At 33.0% G+C, this 19,152-nt stretch overlaps 2 protein-coding genes across 2 annotated transcripts; one reads left to right on the top strand and one right to left on the bottom strand.

Moving 5' to 3' along the window:
• Positions 1–6,903: 6,903 nt before the first annotated feature.
• Positions 6,904–17,458, bottom strand: elg1 (enhanced level of genomic instability 1). Its single transcript, XM_072522041.1, has 8 exons — positions 16,826–17,458; positions 15,178–16,232; positions 14,444–14,645; positions 13,626–14,165; positions 12,950–13,164; positions 10,372–10,770; positions 7,353–8,034; positions 6,904–7,230 (listed from the first exon to the last, which is right to left on the bottom strand). The coding sequence occupies exons 1-8, from the start codon at positions 17,347–17,349 to the stop codon at positions 6,984–6,986; spliced, it is 3,864 nt and encodes a 1,287-aa protein (XP_072378142.1). The 5' UTR covers positions 17,350–17,458; the 3' UTR covers positions 6,904–6,983.
• Positions 17,459–17,489: 31 nt separating this feature from the next.
• On the top strand, positions 17,490–18,662 carry mRpL16 (mitochondrial ribosomal protein L16). Its single transcript, XM_072522042.1, has 5 exons — positions 17,490–17,638; positions 17,692–17,757; positions 17,824–17,981; positions 18,040–18,242; positions 18,375–18,662. Exons 1-5 carry the CDS (start codon positions 17,611–17,613, stop codon positions 18,628–18,630), a joined length of 711 nt encoding a protein of 236 aa, XP_072378143.1. The 5' UTR covers positions 17,490–17,610; the 3' UTR covers positions 18,631–18,662.
• Positions 18,663–19,152: the final 490 nt, after the last annotated feature.

Here is a 19,152-nt window from a genome sequence, read left to right as displayed (position 1 = left end):
TAAAGTGACATAAACTTTGTCTGATGGAACAACAAAAAATCAAATAGATCACATGCTAATAGAAACCATGCACTTCTCTAATCTAATGAATGTACGTATTTATCGTGGAGCTAATATAAATTCAGATCATTTCTTGGTAAAGCAAGAATTTGAAACGCAAAAAAGAAAATCCACAAGGAATCTACGTTCTTGTATTTGGCTGTATACCATATATTAAAAAAATTTATTAAAATCCTTTGTAAAAGGTATATATTTAAAAACCCAAACGGGCTGTGTTAGACAAAACGTTTTCGGAATCCATTATTCCATCATCAGTGGCTACATTCATGTACTCCTAGACACTGATGATGGAATAATGGATTCCGAAAACGTTTTGTCTAAAACAGCCCGTTTGGGTTTTTAAAAATATATACCTTTTACAAAGGATTTTAATAAATTTTTCAAAAAAGAAAAGTACTCGCTACAATTTAAAACTCTTGAAAGAGCCACGTACACTAGAAAGGTATCAAAATTACCTTGAAAATGAAAACACAATAGATGCGAATTTCACAGCTAGCGAGCAATGGGATATATGTAGAATAATTAAGGTAGCGGAAGATCACGTCCTAGCACCAGAAGAACCCATTCTGTAACTCTGTAACTAATATTTTGCCTATCACATAGGGTATTACTATGGGGGGTTGAAAATTGGGACTGAAGTTACTGGGGTGGAGATAAGGCAAGCAGAATACACGATACTTATGCGAACGACACTCAGGGTTTATTTGGAGTAGCTGGGTCGTGGATAAGTTGATGGCAAGGGAGTTGGATTGGGGCAACTACAAAAATGCAACAAAGGGGTACTTACAGGAATCTCCTGGAACAAATGGACAAACAAAACAAACAGGGAGGACCTCTAGCAATTTAAAATGGACGCCGCTTCGAGGTGCCAAATTATAACGATTACAACAACTAGTTGTAACTATTGAAATAATTATTAGAAATACAAAAATGGTTAGGAGACTTTTCTAAAATAAAAAGACAAAATGGTTCAGAAAAATAAATTGTAAACGATTCTTCTATATCTTTCAAGAATATTCTTTTACCCTTTTAACTTTTAGAGGGTGACAACAAGATTTCTAGATACTGTTTCTGTCACCCCAAGATTCCTAGACGCTATTTAGAAATCTTGGGGTGATAGGATGTCATTTCAATAGATAATATTGAAGATGGCAGACAGAGTTTAAATTACTAGGCTTTAATACTCACTGAAATACATTTTCTATCTTGGAATTTCTTGTGGTATAATCCAATGAACTGCATGATCGAACCATTTTTATACAGTTTTTTTATATAACCATTAACAAATATATATTAGAAAAACAATGTCTTATCTAATTGTGATTTGAGATTATTTTGCTTAAAACCCAAAAAAAAAATACTCACAATATTCCATGTAAATATCACGGGAAACAATAATAGAAATTTCAAACATTGTTTATATTCTCTTGCCCCCTTATTTGTGGACATCTAACGGACAACGCGCACACTAAACTTGAAAAAAATCGTCTTGACCTATTTTACCCGAAAATCCAAATCTACTGTAAGTTTGTAAGTAAGTCAAAAATATGGTGTATATTTCGTGAATTTCCTGTTTTGTTTTTTACTTTAGAATAAAGAAATATGTACTTATGTGTTTTTAATTATTTCTTGCATTATTTATTATATATAGCATGTATTTTATATTATAAAAATTGCTATTGGTCAAAAAATAAAATATATATCAGTTTTTAAATTTAAAAATGATTTTTTTTGTTTAAAATTAAAACTTAATTGAAATTAACATATATGAACAAATTATATTTTGGATAATTAATTAAATACGAATATTGGCATCTAAATAAATCCATTCGTAAAATAAATGCCCAAAATGCATTTTTGCAAAATTTATTTTCTAATCATGCGTCATCTCTGCTGTAATTGCCAAACTAAGTTCATATATTTAAATTTGTCGTTTAAATAATAAAAAATTCAAAGTTGAAATATTATTAAAAAACGTTGATATTGTTTTCTGAGTAAAACAAATAGTTGTTTGTAATTTTAAGTGTTTCTTGATGAGAATTCATTGCTTTCGAATTTACTTCATGTATGTTTTAGTTATCAATCAGTGTAACATTTAAAGGTTGAGAAGATGTTTAATAGGAAAATTTTAATGTACATTGAATCAGTAAATTATTGTTTTATTAGAAAATTATTTAGACAATTTACTTTTTCAAAACTTCAGAAATTCTCCACTAGATGGTGGAGTAAGACTGAAATTTATGTATATGTTACGAGCAATGTCCGAAATTGGACAATCCTAGCATTGTACAGAAAATCTTGCCCACTTCTAGCATTGCACCCCTTTACTGTACAATCTCCGAAATATATATAATCGTCGGACTTTGTATAAAAGAATTGCTGTACAATGTTCGAATTTCAATAAGTAGTCATGCGCCAAAGTTTAAGATAATATATCAGATATCGATTCATATCGATTTTTACAATTATTCCCCATTTGTTATTAACGACAAACAAACATCAATTGAGGTTATAAATCCATAATTAACCAGCGTTTTTGACTTTTGGATTCGTAGAATTAAATTATTTTAAATTATCATACATATCTCTTGAAAATCTAAGATGTTTTACAAACATCTTCCCTATATTATAGTGATTTAGTATCTATCTCTTGAAGCTTTGAAATGTTTCACGAACAATATCCCTATTGTAGAACAATTTCTTCTTCGATTCGATTTTTCAATTTTTGATTTGGTGTGTCGCTTGTCAATAATAATCGATTCGAACCGATGAGCGTGTCGACAATTATTTTGATTATTTCGGACATTGTACAGTTTGGGGGTACAATGCTAGAAGTGGACAATAATTTGTGTACAATGTTAGGATTGTCCAATTTCGGGCTTTGCTCGTAACATATACGTACATACTTCTATTTACTTAATAAAAGTAATCGAAAAAAGACAGTTGAATTATTTCATAATTGACCAATGATTTAAAGACAAAAAAATTTACTAGGAATAAAGAATAAAAAATTTACTAGGGAAAAGCGATTGCTGACAGGAAGTCTCCTCTTATTGATGATTAGTTCATCAACCACTATAATCCTAAATTATTTTACAAACACTCTCATCCCTCTGGCGTGAGGGGAGGCTTTCTTGTACATCTGCAGAGGCCCCAACGCCACCTAGCCATATTTTGTTACCAAATATCTACATAACGCCCTACTGGTAGCTTTTTTTAATCATCTTTTCACCGCTATTTTCTTATATTCGATTTTAACTAACACTCCCAACTTTCTGACGTTAGGAGGGACTTTCTTGTACATCTACAGAGGCCCTAACGTCACCTAGCCATATTTTGTTACCAAATATCTATATAACGCCCTATTGGTAGAGTTTTACTCATCTTTTCCGTTTTAACGAACACTCTCACCCCTCTTACGTTAGGGGAGTCTTTCTTGTACATCACCCCCTACATCCCCAGAAGCTACTTCTACGGCCACAACGCCACATACCTAACCATCAAGATGTCCCGATCTTTGATCTGAAATTCCCATATCTTCTCTACTTCTTCTTCCTTTGCCCTATCCGTTTCGGACGTTGGCTATTAACAAGGCTATTTTGACTTTGTTTACGGCACCTCTGAACAGTTCGGTCGATGTTAGTCCGAACCATTGTCGCAGGTTATGCATCCATGAGTGTCGTCTTCTTCCCGGTCCACTCCTACTGTCGATTCTTCCTTGGACTATTAACTGTAGCAGCCGGTACTTAGTATGCCTCATGACATGTCCGAAGTACTCAAGCTTTCGTTTCTTTACGGTGAAGATTATTTCTTTGCTTTTGCCTATTCTTTGCATTACTTCTTCTCTACTACTCTCCGATTATCCAGTTAACAAAAATCTTTTATTAAATTATTTCTTTTGCTACTTACAGCCAAAATTCTTCATTTTGGTGAACTTTCCGGCCACCCAGTTGACAAAAAACCGCCTTTGACCTTTTAGAAGTCTCCGGTCATTGATTATTTACTTTTTCAGTCACTACTGGTGGAGAGGATAAATTTATTACCAAACTTTCCACATTTTAAAGAGGCGTAGTTGAACACCTAATTTCTTCAAAATATTTATTAAGGACCACTGAAGCAATAAAACACTTAAAACGTATTTTTCCTTCGATTTATTTATAGTGAACTTAAAAGCTGATTCTGCATTGATAATTCTCGCAATTCTGATAATACTAAAAAGAGTTATACATTGGTTATATCATTATACACACTTTACACTACATGATTTATCATGTGATTTGCCATATGATTTGGTCATGAAATGAAATTTACATGTTTACACTGTGTGCTTTGTCATAAGCACTGTCATGCGGCTCGTCATAGCTTGTCACAGGTGAATAAGACGGTACCTATTCCGCATGATAAAATCATATGATTTTCGGTAATAGGGGTAACACCAACATATTTAAATATGGCGCTTATTCTTATGTCAATTCAGCAACATTCTCTTACCGACAACATTCTTTATTTATTTATTTTTTGTGTGTTGCATTGATATTGAAATTGTGTCGTATTTTTCTTTTATTATTTATTTATTTTATTTTATTCTTAGTTTAGTGTTTTATAGTCTTCTTAGTCATAATTTTAGTTTAGTAGTTTCTCTAATAATTTAGGATTGAAACTGTAATAAATCTAATAAACCACTCTAATAAATGCTCTCACCATTGTAGAAGACGTCTGTCTCAACATCCTTATCAATGCATCTACAATTCTTAGGGGATACTTATCCCTGCGAGCGGGGCAAGGCTTACTGGTTCCACTAGCCTGGACTGACTGGTTCCGCCCTCGCGGATTTACAAGAGGGTAGGGAGATTTTGGGAGGAAGGGGATTGAGGACTTCTCGGTCTCAGGTCCTGCAAAGAGTGAGAGGCTATGGACTTACGTTAGAAGCCGGAGCACTGCATAAGCGAAAATGTATATCCCTTCTAGTCTCTACCTGTAACGGCCGGGAATAACAAAAAAAAAACAAATTTCGAGTTTACAATGTATTAAATAGACTGTATACTACAAAATATCAGTTATGACCAATAATGTTTCGATCAGGCGCGAAGGGAGACGAGAAGAGACAAAGCAAGGAATTAATGGGCGGACAATTCCGTATATTAGATATACCTTGATTTAGTATATAGATCTTAGTTACATTATAGATCCCTTCGCGTATTTAGGCTCTAGCTAATGAATACGCCTCCAGTCCTACAGGGATTCGAGATCCGTCAGTTTTAAGAAATCAAAACGGCGCGCTATCGCGAACTTTCGAATCTCCAGATACCGGCACTTCTTCGTCACAATATCCCGGCGAGTTAAATAGCGCGCTCACTGGCTGCGTATCGTCCGATCTCCCGTACTTCTTGCGTGGGGCGCTCTAGAGTGCCAACTTCCCACTAGTCCCGCTTGTTCGGTTTTTTATGAACCCGTATTCACAATTTTCAGTCGTAGTACCAAGGTCGCGTTATTGTTTTTTTGCTGACTGATTCCCCGTGTTATTTTTCAGCGGAGGTCTATGTTTTTTTAAACGTGATTTAAACAACCGTGGTGGCCTGATATTTGAGACTCGTGTAATACATTTAAACTGGGTCGAGTTTTCAATCTTTGTTTAATGTAAAATGTTTACATTAAATATGTTACTTACTAGCTATGAATTTATTTGTTCTTTAATCAATTTGGAATATGTAATAATTACTTAAATAATTATTACTCTTTACTAGGCCAATTACCCCTTAATTTTTCCTTCTTTATTTCCTTGCTATGTTTACATTACATTTCTTTATTAATTATTTTTAATTTGGTATAATATCAACACTAAATTTGATATACCCTGTCCACGATTTCTTCGTAAAAGCCACCTGCGACCCCAAAGGCGTTTGATCTTTTTCTTCTTACTGCTGTACGCTGTTCGCATTTGTTGCCGGCGTATTATTATTAAAAGTCGGGAAGCCAATGCAATCAAAGATTCATTTTCCATTATAATCTTTTAAAAATCTAATAGTTGATACCTATACTGTGTCTAATATCTCTATGACCATAAACAAAAAGAAAAATCAATAAAACCTCACACATTGTCACTCATATCATAAGTCATAACTTATCATGCAGTGTAAACACGATTTTTTAAAACATCATAGTAACGAGGAATCATAACAAATCTCATATGATATTGTCATGATAAAATCATGTAGTGTAAAGTCTACTTTAGCTTTACAGTGCTAGGAGGCAGTAATAAAGATACAGAGTATTAATTGAGAGAAAAAACGGTTTAACACAAAACACCGGTTTTACAAGCGCATCTATCACTCACGCTTCATTCACTACAGCGTTTTCCGTTCTCCCAACAATATCGATATCATCAGCATAGGCCAGGATTTGCACGATTTATTATATATTGAACCAGTGGTTGTAATTTTTGTGACATTCTTATTACTTTATCCAGAGCTAGATTAAAGATTATACATGAGAGAGGGTCTCCCTGCCGCAGCCCGTTTTTTGTTTTAAAAGGTTCGGACAGTTCCCCCTGAATTCGTAACGAATTCGAATTCTTCAATCACTAATACTAAAAATTCTTCATTTTTGCCAACATTACAATTCCAGTGAGCCGAAATATTGGTCACGTGGTTTTTTCCAGTCTATCAGGGATGTGTGATGTCACTTTCGCTATAGGATGAAATTGGGTCATCTACTTGCAAACCTACTCCTCTAAGAGTAATTGGAAATTGTAGAAGCGCCTTTATATCGCAAATTGTGGATGATAACAAGGTCCAAAGTGTGTCATTTGAAACTGGTTCCTACACAGGATATAAAAAAAAAACATTAATAAAAATGATTTTTATTTACAAAGTATTGCCAACACAATTTTTTCTTAATAAATAATTTTATTATATGTAAAAAGTCTATTCCATACTGTTTAGTATTTCGCACGCGTTTTTAACTAAATCGTCATTATATTTTATCCCTATATCTCTTAAGTAGTACCTAAAACGGTTTCCTCTTTTTGTATTGTTCGCGGCCCGCAAAAACTCGGACCTCGTAATGTTCCGCAAAGCGGGCATGTAGTCCAGGGCTGCAGCCTTTCGTTCAGTCGTCATTGGTAACGCTTCGTTGAAGGCGTCTTCGCATTTATCAATTTTTGTTCGCCATCTAAAAAAGAAGAAATATCATAAAAACTCGAGCAAGTTCAAATTTTTAGTTTAGAGAGTATTAACCCATCCTTTTTTACGTTACTAACTTTTTAACTTAACCTAACATAACCTATAACTTACCTTCTTTCGATTTTATCCGGCATCGTCACGTTCAGTCCACAACTTTTGCTATTAACGGTCTCACAATGACTGATACATCCATTTACAAAAGAATGTGTTAGTTCGTGCACAAACTCCAAGTCATTATACCTATTTAGAGCCTCTGACAATTCTAAACTGTCTTTAATGTGAACACCAAATCTTTTTAAAGGTTCGGAACTGACTAAATTATTTTTCCTAAATTTTATATCGACGTGAGACAACGCATCGTACACTTTTCCAATTGATTTGATTTGTTTTAAAGTTTTTTGTTTCAAATCATCGCTCGATTCTTCTTTTGCAAGATCTCCGTTTTGTGCAGAGCAAATTCTTTGCCCAGAAACATCTGGTATATTCAAAATACTCGGCAAATTCCACCACAATAGTCCCAAATTCAAATAAAACGGAACTCTAAACAATTCATCACGCTCTAATATCTCAAAACTTCCTAAACATTGTCTGTGTTCAAAAACGTCGTCTTCTGTACAAATCTCCCCATCGACAGATTTTTCGTCTTCAGCCAGCTGTTCGTCAGTAGGAGTTTTTTTATATTCCAACTTGATCAGGGAACGATTTCGTTGTAGTTGGCCTCCGGATTGGACCCAAAATTGGAACTGTAGCAGCGTTTTTCTGACGTCTCCTTTGTAGTATTCCAACAAACTACCTAAAAAGTATTGTAAAATATATAAAATTAGTATATATATATATATATATATATATATATATATATATATATATATATATATATATACAGACAAAACAAGTTTTGTCTGTATATATATATATATATATATATACAGTTTTTTATAGTATTAGATTTTATTCATTTTAAGGAGGTGAAATCTGACGGATACGATGGACGGTCGATAAATTCGAATCTCTAATTGAATCGGTTATTTCGAAAAGGCCACATCTCCATTAATTTCACAAAATGAGTTAACTTCGCCATTTTGTTCAGAATATCCTTTAAGCTTTATTACACGTGATTTTGTTTATACAAAAATGAGTAGCTTTGATAGTGAAACCAGTGTTATTATTGAAAATACACAAAGGAAAAGAAAGGTATTATTAATCGGGCCCTGTATAAAAGTGAAGTTATTAGGAAGGCTAAAGTTAAGGGCCAAGCCCATATTAATCACGTGGGAAAACAAGTTATGGCGCGAAAAACTGGAATCGACTGTACTTGTCGCAAGAAGTGTTGTGAACATTTTTCGGAAATGGACAAGAATGCGTTGTTTACGTCGTTACATGACTTTGATGATAAAAACTCACAAGACTCATACTTACAAAATATGATCGAAGTAACTCCCATTAAGAGAATGAGAAAATCTCAGAATGCTATTAAACGTATTGAGAGACCCAATAATTTTTTGTTTCATGTTTGTTTAAAAGGAGTACATAAGCAAGTATGTAAGAAAGCTTTCTTAAGTTTATATGATGTTGGCGAAAAGCATGTCAGAAGATTATGCCACATACTAGTGACTGGATCCACTCCAAGAGATAATAGAGGTAAATCTGTTAAATCTAGGCATAATTTAATACCAGATGAACTGTGCTTTCAAATACGTGAGCACATACAATCGTTTGATGTAAAGGAAGTCCATTATGCTAATATATTAAAAAAGTATTTACCTGCTACTTTGGATGTCAAACAAATGCATAAAATGTTTATCGAAAAATTTCCGGAATCTAAAGTGAAATACAGTTTTTATTTGAAGTATTTTCATGAAAATTTTACATACTCTTTTGGTCGTCCTCAAGTTGATGTATGTTCTGCTTATGAAGAACTTGGCCAGAAAGTTAAAAGTACCACTCTCAACGACATTGCAAAACGAGTTGCTGTTGCAGAACTATTAGTTCACAAAAATAGGGCTAAGAAATTTTATAAAAAACTAGAGCAGATTAAAAAACTTTCTTCAGAGACGGACGAGATACTAGGAATCTACATGGATCCGATCGGCAGTTATGGGTTTTTGAATTCAGTATACACAACTTAAAAACAGGAGAAGCTAATTTTTTTTCCTACCATGAGGGCGAGGCCCACAAAGGACCCAATGAAGTGTGCACCTTCCTGAAAAATTATTTTGAAAATGAGGTTTCTGAAAATGTAAAAGAGGTCCATATATTTTCAGACGATTGTGCAGGCCAAAAACTTGCACAATATGTGCCAGAAGAAAAAAAGTTTTTTTATAATGAGCTGATTTTATGGCCTACCACTAATAGTGATGAACCACCGGAAGAAGATTACTAAAAGACTATTTCTTAAGCTTCAACATGTTTTTTGCCACCTAATAAATTTTTTCCTTAATAATATTGGAGTTTTCTATTATTAATCATAAAATCATCAGTGTTTGTTTGGAAAAGACCACAACTCCAAAAAATAAATTATTTTTTACAGTGTACCTATGTCTTTTTTATGTTGGATTTGAGAAACGATCCAATTGAGCTGTGTCGTACAAGCTAGTTATTGCTGTACCCTTCCTAAAAAAACTGTCAGAATGAGCTTTGCAGGCGATCAAGAGATCAAAAGACCAACCGAAGGAGGCTTTCGCCGCTTTTTCTTCGCTGCTTTGACTGTTCCCAGTGGTTCCCATCTTTAGTGACGATTTCTAGGGCACCCGAACGTGCATTATCAAACACACAGTTCGGCTTTGATTTCGGTGTCGCTTAAGCAATATTTTAACAAATACCAAAAGCGAGAGCAACTCGTTTTGCACGCCATCTATCGAAAACTAAACCCATTACATTAAAACAATTTAAAATTTTGTACGGTTCAAGACTTGTAAGTGTAAAATCTCCAATTTGTAGCTTTTGTGACTGACAGTTACAAACTCACACGAAGAAATTAAGTATACTAAGAAAAATTTGTCAAAACAGACAAGAAAAAAATATAAAAAGTAGGTCTGATTAAAAACTTTACTGCACAACAGTGTAAGATATGTCAATTTATGAGAGAATAGGTAATTAAACACATAATTTCATTAAAATACGATTAACTTACCTATTTCGTCTTGTGAAACGTACAACCCTTCCACCAAAAAAACGATTTGAAGCCACGTCGACAGCAAGAACGAAGATAAAGGCACGAACTCGATGTACTCGTACGTCCCTAAGAACTTCTGCACAATGAAAGAAGTATAGTCGGTGGTGGTCGCTATAATAGGTCTCTTACTCGTGGTCGACAACTGTAACAGAGCGCTGATGAAGCCGTCGTCCTGCTCGAAAACGACGTCGATATCTTCTACGAGAAGGACGCACATTTTCTTCGATGAATTTTCGGGATTTTCGGGTTTTTCCGTCTGGGAGTTTGACTTGAAGAATGTTTGGAACGACTGCGATTCTTTGTTTCGCACTTGGTGGGACTGCGTGGCCTCTTGAATTTCTTGTAGTAGACGCTTGCCTAATATAAAATTGACCACACACATTATTTTAATAATAGGAAGATTTCTTGACAACTAAGTTAACAAATGAATCTGTTGTACGATAAAAGATGGCACTATAAAGTTTGCTGTTTTATGAAGTCTCTTTAAAGTTGATCACGTCATACATTTTTTTTATGATGGAAAAAATTATAGTGCAGTAAAGATAGTGCAAACACTCCTGACCATGGAGCTGCGCGAAGGCGGAGTCAAAATTCACTTAAAAGCAGAAATGTTCTATTGTAAGTGGAATTATACTAACCAAACTGAAACGTTCTACCTTTCACGTTGCGTAGTACAGTGCGTTTCGCATGGAAGTGGGGACTAAACTAAATTTCGTCTACTGCGCAGTGGTCAGAAGTGTTTGCACTATCTCTAATAAAATTTGTAATTTTGGAACATTTAGCACCAAAACAAATTAATGAACTGGTGTTAAAAGGGTATAACGAATCTTCATCTTCAATTAGAAAAGCGTCAACCGTAGCGAAAATACAGGATATGGTTTGAGAAGATCTTCCATTGCCTGAGAGATTTAATAGAAGCTACTGGTGTCTTGTTAGGCCGTGTGAAAAATATTTTTACTGAAGGTTCGGGTTTTACAAAGCTATGTGAATAACTGGAGCCACATTCTCTAACAATGTAACAGAAAAATAGACGAATATGACTTTAAGAAGAAAATTTGGATGATTTTACAAATAATGAAAGAGTTATGCGTCATTTCGTCACGAGGAATACGGTTTGGGTCGTATAACATGATTCTAAATCAAAACAAGAGCCTAAGGAGTCCTATGAACCCAGTACCTTGGTTCCAAAGCAAACTAGGGACTAGAAATCGGCCAAGAAAGTATTAGCGTCAGTTTCCTTGAGATGCAAATTTAATTTTGATCATAGATTATCTCCAAACTAACAAAACAATGAACATATATTATTATTATAACCTTTTGGTAAGGTTAACGAAGTAGAAAATATAGAGGAGAGGTGGAATATTCACCCTATTTGCCAGATTTAGCTCCCCTCGACTTCAGACTTTGCTTACATATCAAAATTCATACGTGAGAAACGATTTTCATCGAACGAACAGGTAATAGCAGTTAGGGAAGCATATTTTAATAAAATATTTAAAGAAAAAACTTATTAGAAAAGTTTTTAGACCAAAATATGACAAAAATAACTACATAAGAATATAAAAAGTAGTAGTTAACTTAAATAAAAGAAATTAGAGGAAGAAAAAACAAATGTAACTTTTTCAACAATTTGTAAAAACTATGCCATGTTTCTTAAAATGTATTGCAGCAAACAAGCTCCAGAACTATTGGAATGTCAGGTTTTAGAACATTCTCTGCCAGTGAGTTATGCACACAGTGCCAGCAGCAAATTTCTGGAGATATTAGTTAAACTATCTCGAATATTTTTGTAGACGCATAGAGTCCCATGGATGAGATGAGTCTACCAAAGTAATCCTAGACCAAAACAAGGAGTGTTGTGAAGCCGGTATTTCGATTCCGAAACGAGCTAGGGCCCAGAAATCGGTCAGGAAAGTGTTAACACCAGTTTCCTGAGATACAAAACCAATTTTGATCATAGATTACCTCCCAACTGTAAAAATCATAAGCAAGGATTATTATTGTAACCTCATAGACCAGCTGTATGTAAAAATTTAATGGAAGACTTGGTTTACAGAAGCAAAAATTATTTCTCATAGCTTTTGGGGCGGCTAGATGTAAAAATTCGCAAGTGAAGACTTTAGTTTACTGTAGAAAAAATAATTTTTCATTGAAACAAAAAATAATCTCACACATCTCAACAAACCACCGCGAAAATAAGTGAATTTAACTACAAATAGGTGAAATATCCACCCTATTAGCCAGATTTTGCTCCCTCCGACTTCTAGCTTTGATTAAGTCCAAAAATTTATGTGGCAAAAGATTTTCATCAAACGAATATTAAATATCATTTATGGAAGTGTATTTTATAAAATTTGTAATGAAAATAGTTTTTCATTACAATAGAAATTTTTAATCAAAAACATGCCAAAAATAACTACAAATATAGTAGTAGTTGGTCAAAATAAAAAGAAATTACAGTAATGAGAAGAACCATGTTAATTTTTCAAAAACTTGCAAAAACTAAATGATGACAAAATAAAATGAAAGTATTTACCTGTTCTCTTGCTAGATGCATTGAGTTCGATGACATTGAATCCTAATTCATTGCAGAGAGCATACACAGCTGTAGTTTTCCCGCTTCCGCATGGTCCTGCTAGAACGATTATTTTTCCAGGTAAAGTGGAACTCTCTCTACTGTCACAATCAGTTTTCTCAAACTCTGATTCGCTGGTAGAGCTGCGCCGTCTCTTTCTCGAATTTATTTCTTGACTAAAAAGACACAAATGAAATGTTTAGTTCATAAATACAGATATAGATACGAGTTAAACTAATGACCACTCCTGAATGCACTTTATGACCTTTTAGTTGTATGAGCAATGATTTTTTTGTACTAAAAATAGAGTACTTGCATCGTTTGTAATAATATCAGTAACTTCCTGGATTTTTCTTTTGTAGGTTTTTAAACATAATAGTCAATTAGACTGATCTCTGGGCTACGAAATGGTCAAGGAAACTAATTTGAAAAAGTGATCAAGGAAAAATTTTGTGCTGCCCTAAAAATTCTCTGATAAATGGTTTATAATTATTATTCTTCATTTTGAAACATTAACATAATACTAAAAGCTTCATTCTTCTTTCATAAATGGGGGAAAATAAGATCTGGATCCTTTAGAACATGTAATACTAAGGTAGACATACTGCTAAATGAAAATTAAAAAAAAATTGCTTACCTAAATTGCTTCCAATCTTCCAGCCACTTTTTCAAGCTTTTGATTGCCAGCGTATTTCCAATGATGTCACTGGAACATTTAGGCTTGTATTTTTCTGTCCACATGCTGTACTCAACAGACTCTGTGTCAGTTTTCTGATCCAAAACTTCTACAGTTTGATTTACTTCCCTTTCTTTCTTCTTTTTGTTCCGTTTTCGCTTCCTTTCGGGAGTTTTGGTGGCGTCTTCTGTTATATCCAGTTTCCGTCCACTTTTTTCGTGAATCTGTCTAAATGATTTGTATACTGGATAGTTTGGATTTTCTGCCTTGATTTTATTGAGCAGCACCTTCAATTTATCTACTTTTTTCACTTCAGTATCAATGTTTATACTTCTTATGACATTGCTTTTTGTGAGTTGCTCACACCTGATGTTGTAGTCTACTGCTAAAGGTGACACTTCGAGTAACTGCAATTCAGAATGAGGCAAAGTCCAAAAAGAACTATCACATCTTTGTTGAATGTGCTGGGTTATTGGAAAGGTGTTCTGTTGTTCAATGATGCTGAAATTATTAACACCAATTTAAAAAATCAGCCTATATAGACCAGCATCATTAAAAAAAGCTGTACATTGCTTTATTAGTATTAATGAAGCTTCAAACTTACAATATATACTTTTATTAACTTTGTATCATTTTATGTTTATACAAATAATATTATGATGATAAGAAAATAATTTCATTTGAGCCACTAATAGATGAAGCTGAGAATTTTTCATCTTACCCTCGTAAGTCAATCTGAATAACAACATAATGCAACCTAATAACTTATTCAAACTTACCTATTTTGTTTTTCAATTGTTTTCTTCAGTGCAGATGGTAATCCGCTCAACAAAAATTGTTTCCTAGCTTCAACAACTGCTGGATCTTCCTTAGGTTTGGGTACAGCTTTGGAGAATATGGGAGCAAGTTTTACATTCTTCTTCAGCGCATTTTGTTTCTTCTCGTCAGAACTCAAAGCCACAATTTCAACTGCATCTGATTCTTAAAAAAATACATCCCTTCAAAAATGAGTATTATTCTTATAAATGAAATGCAAAAGAATTAACGGACATCAATTACTGCCATATACTATGCAGTGCTGTTGAACTATTTTGCTTCTAGTCTGAGAAAAACTCCTGTTTTGCCTTTTCCATCAAAACATTTCAATCTATCAAAAGGTGGTCGTTACACAGACAAAATTACACTAATTGGGATACAAATTGATTGATCATTCAGCATATATGCCAGAAAACATCATACTATATTGCATAGTTGGAGCCAAACTGCTTTTTGAAAATGATAACAAAGTAGGAACATCATTTTATCAAGTGCATTGAATGAATGCTATAAGAAATACATCAAAAAAATAACAAAATTATCTGTTTTAATCTAGATTACTACTAGAATACCCACACATTTCATAATAAATATATCTACCAGACACTAAGATGTTTCCAGTATAAAATATCTATGACAAAATTATAAAAAATAAAACAATGGAATATAAAAAAGTAAAAATACTATGTAATCTTACCTTCAGAAGTACAATTTTCAGCATAATCTATCACTTTGCTATTTCTAGTTGACTTTTCATCTTCATTTTTGTCGTCAATTATTTTCAGTCTACTTGATCGCCTTGTAGATGTGACTATAGCATCCGTACTTGATTTATCCACCAAAAGATCTGTCTCTTTTGCATCTTTTGTAGAAATAATTGTGTCTCTGCTTGAATCATCCAAAGCCACAACTTTTAAATTGGAATCATTTGTTTTCCGTTTTGATTTTTTCCTATATTTACTTTTTTTTCTAGTAATATTTTCCTCTGGATTTGTTTTATTTGTTTTCTTTTCAACAGTTTCATCAATGATTTCAGCCTCTACATCAACTTCTTTGCATTTGTCAGTAGTTATAAATGCTAACATGCTACCAGCTATATTTTTGACAGCTTTTTTAAACCTGTTGTTTATTTCATTTTTTAAATTAGCTGTATTTTTTTCTTTTTGGTCGTCTTTATTCTCTTCTTTTGTATAATTATTCTTAGAACTTTCCTCGATGCTCTTATCTTCTACTTTACAATGTTTAATATGTTTTTTTGTTTTATTTGTTTCACCATTGACATCCTTTGGTAAATTTTTATCTTCTTTATTCTTCTTAGGCCTTCCTCTTTTTTTCTTCATTTCCACGGTTTTATCCTCTTTTAATTGTTTATTAGTACGATTTTTTTCTTTTTTTGAAGATTGATCTTCACTTATATCTTGTTTAACCTTCACCACTTCAAAATCAGAATCCTCACTACTGCTTTCTATTTTAGCTACTCTTTTCCTTTTAGGGACTTTTTCTGTTGTCTCGAGTTCCTCACCCTCAACTTTCAAAAGTTTCTTTAACCTCTTTGCTCTGACTCTCAGCTTTTTCTCAATAATTTCATCTTTTTCTTCTTCTAGTCTCTTTCTTTTTGCGCCACCTTTTTGTTCTGACCAATTCATAAACAAATCTCTTCGTGCAGCTAATTTTTCTTTGTTTTCTTGCTCTTCTACCACAGAATCTTTACTTAGTTCTTTGCCTGGTGAGTTCATTCCTATACTTTTGTTCCTAAACAAAAACAAAATATATAATTCAATTTGTGTTATTTAACAAATCAACTGGGAATTTTAATATGAATCAGTAAGAAAGAAAAAAGTTAAACCTGCAAAATGCCAGATGAATAGAGAAAAGTCCAGTAAAAAACAAAATATATGACCATAAAACTATTAAATCCAAACACTAACATATAGGAGAGGTTATTATGAAGGATTTTTGAATCAAGCTAATGTAATTTAACTAAAACTGATAAGCAGAAACCTCCATGAGAACATTTACTGCCAGTTTTCATAATTATTAACAATTTCCATCAAGCATTTAAGTATTTCTAAAATGTGAAAAAAATTAAAAATGAGCCAGTAATCTTTAACAGACAACACTCAATCAACTGTAGATGTACACAAAATGGCTTATAAATGAAATTCATTAGGTCACTTTATGGAAAAAGAGAGGAATTAAACAACAAAGTTTATAAGAGAACATGAGAATGAATAATAAATGTTACCTTGAGAGAGTAAAAACAAGTGAAATTGACAGATATAAATAAACAAACACATTAAGTTACATTATAAATGATAGTTTACGTTACAATATAAATAAAATACCTTCTATCCATCAAAAATTGAAAAGCGTTAACTTTACTGTTCTTCTGTGCACTATTTACTTCAGATATTTCTTGTACATCTGCTTCTAGAGTTTTATTTCCATTACTATTTACTTCTAAATTCAATTCCACAGCCGAAGCAGTTTTAATATTCTTCAATTTACTCTCTTTAATTAACCCATTTCTACAATTATCTGGTTTATTTTCTTTCATTTTCATAGGAGAATCCGAGCTGTTTGCATTTTCCTGGACTACGGATTTTATAAAGCTCCCATTTGCAGAAGACCTCTTTGTGTGTCCACTAGTATTCGGAGAAAACTTTAAGTTTTCCGATAATAACTGCGTTACGTCTCGAACTGCTGGATCGGAGACTTTACGTTTCTTTTTTTTCCTACGTTTCTTTTTACTTGTATCCCCATTTTTATCAGACTCTGGCTCTACTTCTATAACTGGTACCACTGAGTCTTCAGAGTTTACGTCTGTTTTCTTTTGTGGGCTTGAAAAATAATCTTTGATGTCTTTCATAGTTTAAATTTCATATTATTTATTACATCGCGTAATTGTTTCCATACTACCGCCAAAAATTTGATAATATTGACATCTACATCTACAAAAGTGTTAGGTTAGGTTAACCTCAATGAGAGAAGATTTCATTTTTGACGTAAATAGTAAGTAGAAAGAAGAAGAAATTAGCCTAACAAAAGTCCGAAAGTATATAACTAGAATTTCGTATTTATTTAAGAATATTAAAATCTTTACGAAACTTTTTGTAGTAAAATAATCAAAATGTTGCGCGAACTACAACTACTAAGACGTAAGATAAAACATTTATTTATTGCTTAACATTATTACATTTTTTATTTTTAGCTGTAAGGATACTATTTGTTCAGTCTAGTGGATTTAAACACTTTCCATCACCCCCCAACTTTGACCGTAAGTATAGATTAACCGAAAGGTACTTTTTGATACAGGTAATATAAATTATATTTTTCTTTCTAGACATTCAGCTACCAGAAAAACCCAGATTGAAGTTTATAGATAAAGTCCCACAGTTGCCTCCATCGATACGACCGCCCAAAATGCAGAAGAGATTAAAGCTAATGCGTGGTCCAGAAAAAGTACACAATTTCTTGTTGCACAAGCAATATGGAATTATGGTAGTTTTCATACTAATATATTGCTTGACATAAAAATAACTGTAAAATTATTTTCCAGGCAACAGGAGGTGGTCGTTTAAAGTGGGGTCACTTCGAAATGATGCGTATGACAATTGGTAGGAAAATGGATAACAATAGGATGTTTGCTCTATGGAGAGTGGATGCGCCTTGGCAGCCAGTCACAAAACAAGGTTTAGGGGTACGAATGGGTGGTGGAAAGGGTGCTATAGATCATTATGTTACTCCAGTAAGAGCAGGTAGGTTTTTGTTAATATATACTCGGCTTTTTTACTATTTGATTGTCTATGGCTTCTTTCCAGTCATTTAATTATCTAAAATATGCTGATTTCTCTAGTATATTGAGTAAATGTGCTAATGATTTGTTTCAGGTAGAATAATTTTGGAATTAGGAGGAAAATGTGAATATGCTGAAGTAAAGAATTTCCTACAGGACGTAGCAAATAAGTTGCCATTCAAAGCAATTCCTGTTTCTCAAGATATTCTAGACGAAATGAAGAGGCGTGAAAAATGGGAGGAGGAAAACAATCAAAATGAATACACCATGAAGTATATAATTCAGAATAATATGGGTGGTTGCCAGAGGTGGTTATCTCCTTTTGAAATAAAATATTTTTGTAAATATGTATAGAACTTTTATGTAAAATAAAATTGTTAAATTTAGCAACTATTGTGTAATATTTAGCAAATATGAGCTCAGAATATATTACCAGATGGATGGAACAAAGGAATTATAGAACAATTATCCTTTTAAATACTTTATACAAAGTTCTAGTGAGCATATTAAATATGAGACTAAGAAAATGTTCAGAACAAATATTCGAGATAACAAATACCAGAACTGGTTCAGATAAGCAATATGATAATTCCATTTATAAAGTGAACCAAAAGTCTGCAAATGCGTACTTATCTCTTAGATGGATGATTTGAATTATACAAAAATAGGGATACACCTATTTTGCAATATAAAGATTTGAAATTTGATGTTTGTAACATTTCAAGATTCACTATTTTTCTGATATCATTAGTCACTTTAGTTTTTTTAAATACAACACTCTGTTTATTATATCTTTATTGAAATCTGCACTTCAATACCAGTAAGTTTTTGATTCAAGCTATGTACAAGTAAATTTGAATGTGATAATTAAAAGTT

The sequence above is a fragment of the Diabrotica undecimpunctata genome, chromosome 2 (genome assembly GCF_040954645.1).
Source record: "Diabrotica undecimpunctata isolate CICGRU chromosome 2, icDiaUnde3, whole genome shotgun sequence".
Lineage (NCBI taxonomy): Eukaryota > Metazoa > Arthropoda > Insecta > Coleoptera > Chrysomelidae > Diabrotica > Diabrotica undecimpunctata.
This window is presented reverse-complemented; position numbering and strand designations above follow the sequence as displayed.

Excerpts from the sequence above, each read along its gene's own strand:
- mRpL16 (XM_072522042.1), top strand. The coding sequence starts at position 17,611 with ATGTTGCGCGAACTACAACTACTAAGAC. Across the intron at positions 17,758-17,823 it reads ATCACCCCCCAACTTTGACC|ACATTCAGCTACCAGAAAAA; the intron begins GTAAGTATAGAT and ends TTTTCTTTCTAG. Across the intron at positions 17,982-18,039 it reads ACAAGCAATATGGAATTATG|GCAACAGGAGGTGGTCGTTT; the intron begins GTAGTTTTCATA and ends ATTATTTTCCAG.
- elg1 (XM_072522041.1), bottom strand. The coding sequence starts at position 17,349 with ATGAAAGACATCAAAGATTATTTTTCAAGCCCACAAAAGAAAACAGAC. Across the intron at positions 16,233-16,825 it reads CAATTTTTGATGGATAGAAG|GAACAAAAGTATAGGAATGA; the intron begins GTATTTTATTTA and ends GTTTTTGTTTAG. Across the intron at positions 7,231-7,352 it reads CCGGATAAAATCGAAAGAAG|ATGGCGAACAAAAATTGATA; the intron begins GTAAGTTATAGG and ends CTTCTTTTTTAG.